Source organism: Cupressus sempervirens, chromosome 3 (genome assembly GCF_028749045.1).
Source record: "Cupressus sempervirens isolate cs-2001-9-10 chromosome 3, ASM2874904v1, whole genome shotgun sequence".
NCBI classification, from domain to species: Eukaryota; Viridiplantae; Streptophyta; class Pinopsida; order Cupressales; family Cupressaceae; genus Cupressus; species Cupressus sempervirens.
Window position 1 is genome coordinate 34,185,288 of NC_143120.1, and position 8,384 is coordinate 34,193,671.

The 8,384-nt window shown below is 36.3% G+C and overlaps 1 protein-coding gene across 1 annotated transcript; it reads right to left on the reverse strand.

Moving 5' to 3' along the window:
• Positions 1–1,561: 1,561 nt before the first annotated feature.
• Positions 1,562–5,988, reverse strand: LOC149564641 (major pollen allergen Ole e 10-like). Its single transcript, XM_089818196.1, has 3 exons — positions 4,153–5,988; positions 3,819–4,070; positions 1,562–2,001 (listed from the first exon to the last, which is right to left on the reverse strand). The coding sequence occupies exons 1-3, from the start codon at positions 4,244–4,246 to the stop codon at positions 1,967–1,969; spliced, it is 381 nt and encodes a 126-aa protein (XP_089674322.1). The 5' UTR covers positions 4,247–5,988; the 3' UTR covers positions 1,562–1,966.
• Positions 5,989–8,384: the final 2,396 nt, after the last annotated feature.

Here is an 8,384-nt window from a genome sequence, read left to right on the forward strand (position 1 = left end):
TTTTCCTAGTTTAAAGTAATATCTTTTAGAATATTTTCCTAGCTTTTAAATATTTTTAGGAGATTTTTTTTTTTTTAAATGTCCCTTTTCTATGTTTTGATACTTATAATCTTAGTATTTTATATAATATTATTTTCAATCTATTTTAAATTTTTATTATTAATACAATGGTTTAATGTGTAATTTAAATATTTTGTGTAAAAATTGGTATTTTATCCAAGTCTTAATAAAATCAACTTTCAAACATCTTAAGGGTTTAGAGCATGCCTTCAGTCTTTCTTTTTTCTAGTTTGTATTGAATTCATGTGTGGAAGTTCAAAAATAAATTTAGCGTTTGACCAAGCTAACTCAATCCTAACTATTCATTATTCATTAGCTTAAATGCGCCACTAGCATGATATATTTTTACTTGAGAAAGGTTGTCATGGCTACTTAAACCTAACATGACAATTTCTTGACAACATTATTTGTCTTTTCATAATGACCCCAAAAGTTACTCTTCCTTAACTCAAATTCATTACTAGATGTATAAACCCTTACATATTTGTTGCCAATCACAAAATCTGTATCACGTGTCTTTCAAAATTGATGATGATGGAAGCTACAAGGACTACGAAGATCATGTGTTCAAAAGATGTAATTTCCAACATGGTATAGAGACTAAATTTGGATAATGGAGATGATTTCAAAATGAAAATTGAGATTGGAAAAATAAGTTATATGCAGTTTTAAGCAAATATTATATTAAAAGAAAGAAGAATACTATGAAATGTGAATGTTTAGGAAGTGTAAAAGAAATGTTCAATGAGTGAGTTTTCTATAGTTAAATTAGATGAAAAACCTATCCTAATGTGGATGTTTGGCTTTAAATAGCAAGTTTTTGCACCTTGAAGTCATTCCAAGGTGGGTGGGAGGGTGTGTGCTATAGGCACATTATGATGTGCCCATGTTATGCCATAGATTGACCAAAAAGATTATTTTCTAATGATAACTTATGCAAATAGATATTACAAACAAGAATGATAGTTTTAAGATGAAATAACATAACCAGTAAATCTAATATAACATAATAATAAATATCAATAAATTGTATAAGAGCTTTGATTCAAGAATGTTGTTAAACCTTTAGATCCATAATTTTTCAAGAAAGTGATTAACTTTATGAGTTATGGAGCCTTTGAGGTGTTACCTAATAAAATTTATGTAATTAAAAAAAAGTTAGCTTACATCAACTTAAATTGGAAAAAAATAGAGACATGTGTCTTATTATTTACTTGTGAAAAAATTCAAACTATTTCATGAAAACTATGACTATATTTTCAAAACCTTGAACTTATTTAAACTATTACTCTATATTAAATAAAATAAACATGTCTTTATGATACCAAATTAAAATATTGAATCATAAGCTATATAGTCTAATATGGTAGCTCATCAATTTTTTTATAATTTAAGATATAGTTAAGTTAAAATAAAAAACTACATTATCTTGTACTATATTCCATTTTTCTTAACTTATAAATATGTAAAATAAAATTGTGAATACAACTCTTCTTCAAAGTTTAAGTAAAATGTCTTTAAAATTTATAATGAAATCTACCTGAAATCTGAGTTGTTAGATAAACCCTTAAAACATTTTGAGAACTGAACTACCCTTTGTAAGGGGGCATCGTTTATTAAAAACCAAACTTTAAAATTTAACTTACCAGGAAACCAACATCTACGCTTTATGAAGTGTCGAACTCTCTTTTTCATTCCCGTCGGAGCGGTTTTCCACGGAAAGAGCATGAATTTTTACATTCAGTTGCTTCCAACAAAATAACAAACGGAAAGCAACATTGAATCCCCAATTTTGTTTGTGAAACCAGTATCTATGATCTACTGCTTTTAATAATTATTTCAATATCTCATGATCCATCTAAGCCGAACATCCCTACAATCTGTACTCAACATATTTTCTTAGGCCTTAAGGAACATACACAAAACGGCATGCATCATAGCCTGCAACACAACCCATAAAGCAAAAACAAACAACAATCAATCAGAAAGTTGAAACATGAAAATCAGCAAAAGTTTAAATAAAAAATATATCCTGAAAGTGAACCAAAGAGGACATGGAACTCTGCTAACTTTTAGGAATCCATGAATGATGCAGATGCAGAAGGAAAATAGGAGCAATAAAACCAATATAATGTATCAGTAAAATCCATAAATGAAGGAACCCAAAAGTACACCTCAACTCTTGAAATCGTATAGCTGTAGAAACGAAGGCAGCAACATAAATGCATCCTAGGGTTATTACCTTAAAGAGCAAAAATAGTCGGTACTGGGGCTACAGAACATATTTTAGTTATGTGCCTGAATGGTAAAAGATGGAGCTAATAATGTAAAGATCTAGGTAAAGCATATTCTAAGCCTTAATTTGTTTGAGTAGGTCATTTGAAATCACACTTTTTCAATAAGATTCATCTATTTATATGATTTAAAATGAACCATTTAAATGTGTCAAAGCTTAAAATGTATTGTTTAAATCAAAATATTAACTCTAACACAGTTAAAAATACTTGTCAATGTGTCATAATGATTAGAAACAAATGTTTTGTTTGGTGTGATGTGATCAACAACAGGTATATCAATCACAACAAACCCAAGAGTATAAACACTTCCTATCAGCCAAGTCCTCATGAGAAAGGTGTCTTTTAGTGACTGTTAGGTGGGTTCCAACATATCTATTGTCATAAATCTTAACAATGCAGTCCCATTTCATGTCCCCATAACCTCACCCATGATATCTTTTGATGAAAATATTCAAAACTTAAGAAAAGGATGTCCATCCCAAGGTCACTAGGAATTGGAAGCCTCTGGATATGGAGAACCTGAAGATTAAGGTCCCAAGGTAGAAGATAAACTGGGTTACCAATGGTAAGGAGACGGACAATGTCAATCCGGAGCACAGCTGATAGACCCCTCTATGTTCATCCTCAGTGATGCCAGTAGGGAGCACGGGCTTGATATTATTTTAGCTGCCAAGAAGGGAGTGTTGGATTTCTATAGAGTTATTAAATGGTCTTTTCATGAATTCAAGGATGTCCATCTCAAGCTCAGGGCTCTGGAGGGCAAAGTTGCAATTCAGGAAGTGGCTACCACTGCTAGGGAGATGGTGGGCGAGGTCAATTTGAATGATAAGGACAATGCGGATGTGATTGGGAAAAAAAGGGGTTATGTGGGCCTTAACGCCTTAGAGGATAGGGTGTTGGCGCTGGAAGGTAAGGTTAACAGCAATGATTCTACCCTTAAAAGCATTGCTGATCACAGTTATAAGATACTGAAGGCCTCCAATGATCATATTAAGATCCTTCTGAGCAAGTTGGAGAATACCAATATGGATAGGGCCATCATTCAAGTGGCTGATGACAAAGAGTCCCCCATGGATTCTCAGGCTGCGCCTCGCAGAAGAACAAGAGCAAACACTAAGAAGAAAGACTTCACCCCCTCTAATGACATCAAAGAATTAAAGAAAGCTGCTGCGGAAGTGGAGAAGTTCGAGCTCGAGGCGGTCAAGTTGTTGAAGTGCTTGGGGTTAGCTGTGTTGTCTTCTGTCTTGGTTGGTTTTGGGGTGATGGCTGACTTTTTGCTGTCCGTTTGATTGACTGGCTTTTGTTTTCAGCCATGCCTATTTTTTGTTGGCTACTGTTTTGTTTCTGGGCTTTTAAGGTTTCTATCTGATGTAATAAGCTGTAAAGACTTTCAGCCCTCCAAAACCTATTTCCCACTTAATAAAAAATAATTTAAAAATTGCTCTGAATCTACTGACATACTTGGGTCAGTTTCGGTGACAAGTGCTGCAGAATTGAAATAGCAGGAAGCTCCATTGTGCTTATTGTTCTGCCAGTAACTGTTGAAAGCATAGCTGGCACGTGACAGTAGTGTGTTTGGCAAATAGCAGGTGTTGTTCCATTGAATTGAAGTGCAGTCTGTTCCACTTTCTCTGCAAGCCCAATCCAAGGCACCCTGCAATTGATCGGAGGGTGCCTGTGGATCGGCCACACACCATTCTGCTATGGCTCCTTCTGTACAATACAAAGCAATCGTTATTACTGTCTTCAATCACTGAAAAGTCTAATTGGGTATACATCCATTCATATAACATACCTGTAGGACAAGTTGTTGAAAGAACCGCAATGAGGCATATGGCCATTGTAGCGAGCTTGCTAACGGTAGAAATGGAAAGTTCTTGAATCCCCATGTATGCAACTTCTATGGAAAATCGATCTACAAGTGCTCTAACCAGGAGGGGGATGGTAGGAACCAAAGCAACGGCCTTTATTAGCAGAAAACTTATATTTTATTTATAATCCAACGGAGGCTGGAAGTCAGTAGTGTGGATAACATGGTAGAGGCCTTTGAAATGTGTGAAGCCTGTGATCGAGGATGTCAAAAGTAAGAAAATGGTTCACACCAAACTAATCGCCACGTTTTCGTTGATCATTTTGTTTGAAGAGGCGTCAAAGGAAGCAAATTATGTGCTTACGACAAAACAAGCGAAGCCTGTGATCGAGGATGTCAAAAGTAAGAAAATGGTTCACACCAAACTAATCGCCACGTTTTCGTTGATCATTTTGTTTGAAGAGGCGTCAAAGGAAGCAAATTATGTGCTTACGACAAAACAAGCATGCATTTTTTAAGGTGTTTGTATTGTAATGGTGCAATGATCACTACCGCATCAATTTCCATTTTGGTAGAATTGTTCAGTTAATGACATGCTTTCACATTTTCGATGCATGCGCACCAAAGCGTTACAGCAACAATATCTGACAAACCTCCCCTTCCATTAGGGTTTGATGGATGTCCATACCCTGTTCCAAAGATCCTAGTTTGGCACAGGCGAGGGGATGCTAGCTTCTAATTGCCAATTTCGTTTGCTTGATGGTTTCCATAACCTTGTCGACAAAAACATTTTCTGCATATCCTGCAATGGTGGCATTTCACGTAGCCACATTTCTTTGAGGCATTTCGTCGAACAGTTCACGTTTCTTGCCTATGCCTTCACACTTTTGCATACATGTCTACCGGAGCAATATCAACTACAACATCTGACGAAATTCCTCTAACCTCTGCAATCGTGGGTTACCATGAAACCAAGTTTCTTGGAAGCATTCGGTCAAACAACTCGTATGCATTCTCTATGCTTACAAATTCTAAAAGCATGTTTACCAAACCATTTCCAATTACATCCCGACATAATTCACCTATCTTTTAGGTTTAATGGATAGATCTCCCATTTTGGTACAGGCTGGGAATACGCTGCCACTGTAAAATGGTCAAATTGGAGGCCTGTACATTCCATATTACTGAAACACTGAAATAACACTATTTCATGAGAGGTTTTCTCACTTATATGTGATGAGACACTTTTAGGGCGTTCACCAACTCTCACATTAGCACAGGGACGGAGAATTGAGTTTTGAGCTTTAATTTTCCTGCGGACTCCTGGATCGGACAACACCAGAAGCATGACACAGACGCTGCCCATCATCCGACTGTTGCTCCAAACTGCCACGTCTTGAACTTAAACCACAATTCCGTTACTGTTTAGTGTTGTTATTAGCCGCCATGCTTTTCTTGTGAGGTTGCTTGCAACCGGAAGTTGTCTCATGCCGGCAAACCACCACCTATAAACAATTTGCAATCCATAGTTTTTAGATCTCTGCACATTGTAACAAGTCAGTGGATTCCTGTTGGACAGTCGGTGGAGCACTGACTCTTCGAACTGTAAAAGCCTCTTAAATATGATTCACTGTGATGAATTTAATTTACTGATTGATGCCTATAACACAGAGGATTGAAGAGCAGCTAGGTATTTTGTTTTATTCATTAAATGATTTTAGAGTGAGAGAAGGCAAGTACACGCCATTACCATTATTTCCATGGAAAAATGAATGAGCAGAGCATCTTCCGGTTCATTGACTGACTGGTCAGACTCTGTTCTAGCAGGCTTGTCATGAAATGTGGTTTAGCTATAGCATGCCATTTCATCAAGCGTGGTTTGGTTTCTATGGAATGAATCAATAGTTAGTACAAAGATTGGAGTTTTAGGCATTCCAAGTTTGGGATTTTAGTCTCAAGTTTGTATTTTCAGGGGAAGAAGCAAGATGGGTTGTGGTCTCGTTTTTGTATCATGGATAAATAGTAACTCCACCGTGGGGATTTTGAGTGCAAATTCTGAATTTTTAGCAAGATGGGCTATGTGACTTTGAGAGTGAAGAATGAAGAAATTGTGAAAATTTCTATTGCAATTACTGATTATTAATCTCTTATTTTAAATGATTATTGAACTATCGAAAATAAATTCTAAGCTAACATCAAAGAATAACACAACTGCAACTTCACTTAAAAAAATACGGAAAGAAATTCACGACACAAAGAACATAATATTTTTAGACAATCGTCCCTAAAGAAAGCTCTAAGGGAAAACCAGTTCTACAGATGAGGAAATTATATTGACTTCAGCAAATCAAGAGTTACAAAATTCCTTGCCTTTCACTGGCAAAATTTAGACAACCTCCTAATTTCTTGTGTTGATATTCCTCTGTTGTTATTCCCAACGCTATCACTGTGCCCTTGCTAGCACTGCAAGACAGTTTGCTATCACCAGAAATGCTTCTACAAACTTTATGTTCTCCAAATACACCTCCTGACCCCCTTTTATACTACTCTTGTTGGAAAACCAATGGCGAAGATTGATTCTCAATATACGATAGAGATTAAAACAAATTAACAACCCTAAACAAGTTGGTTTCTAGTTGCTTCTAAAAGTGATAAATTAATTACCAAATATTTGTCCCTAATCTAACCAATTAGTTAGCAAAATAATTATTTGCTAATTAACTACATATGGACAAACAGTTGTCGAAGCAACCAAAACTAACACTCCCTCTTAGTGAGGAAGTTGTTCTGCATGACACCTAACTTATCTCTGAAGAAGATGAATTTTTCCCTCCCTAATGCTTTTGTCAGAATGTCTGCTACCTGCTCCTCTGTAGGTATGTACTATAGCTAAACAACCCCCCATTGTACACAATCTCTAATGAAGTGATATCTAATTTCTATATGTTTAGACCTATCATGAAATACTGGATTCTCAAACAAATTGATGCAACTCTGATTATCACAGTGTATCACAGTAGTCTCAAACTTTTGATCAAACAAGGCTACTAACAACTTTTAAAGCCATATAGCTTCACATTTAGCCATGTTAGCTGCTATGTATTCTGATTCTGCTAAACTTAGAGCCACAGACTTTTTCTTCCTGTTGAACCAAGATACAACCCCTAATCCCAAACTAAAACAACATTTTGAAGTGCTCCTTTTGTTCATTGTGCTTCATGTCCAATATGGATCAGTATAGCCTATCAATATGATACCTTCACCTTGAACATATTTGATCCCATACTCAATTGTACCATGCAAGTAACACAATACATGCTTGGTTGTTGTCCAATGCATTGTCTTTGGTTCAACCATGAACTGACTAAGAGAGTTCACTGCAAATGCAATATTTGGCATGTTGTTGACCAAGTACATTAGCAAACCAATCAACTGCCTATATAAAGTGGGATCTACATCCTTCTTCTTAGATGTATCTACCTTCCTCCAATTCGTGATCATGGGTATAGACATGGCTTTGCAATCCTCCATCCCAAATCTCTTCAAGATTTTAATGCAATATTTTTGTTGCTTGAGAAAAATCTCTCCATCTCTCTGCCACACCTTCATGCCTAGAAAGTAGTGCATAAGTCCTAAATCCTTCATCTTGAACTCTTTTGCAAGGTCCCTCTTGCGATCCTCTATGAGCCCTAGTACACCTGTAAGAAAGAGGTTGTCCACATAAAAAACAAGAATGAGAACTTCACCCCCAACCACCAAGTAGTAGAGGTTAGCATCTGCTTCACTCTTTGCAAAGCCCATTTCTTGCAAGTATGTATCAATGTGCTCATACCACACTCTAGGAGCCTGCTTGAGTCTGTACAAGGATTTTTTTAATCTACACACGTGGGTCTCTTTGTTGTGTGCTACAAAGCCTTCTAGTTGCTCTATATATACCTCCTCCTTCAATTCATCATTAAGAATTATTGTCTTGACATCCATTTGATGGATCTACCTTCCCATTTGTGCAACAAATGAGATCACAACTTCTTGTATAGAAGTATACCTGGCCACTAGAGAAAATGTCTCCTTGTGGTCTATTCCCTCCTTCTGAAAGAACCCCTTGTCCACGAACCTTGCCTTGTATTTCTTGATGCTACCATTTGCACCATGCTTTATCTTATAGATCTAGCATGATCTAATTACTATCCCATCTGTTGGTCTAGGAACTACCTCAC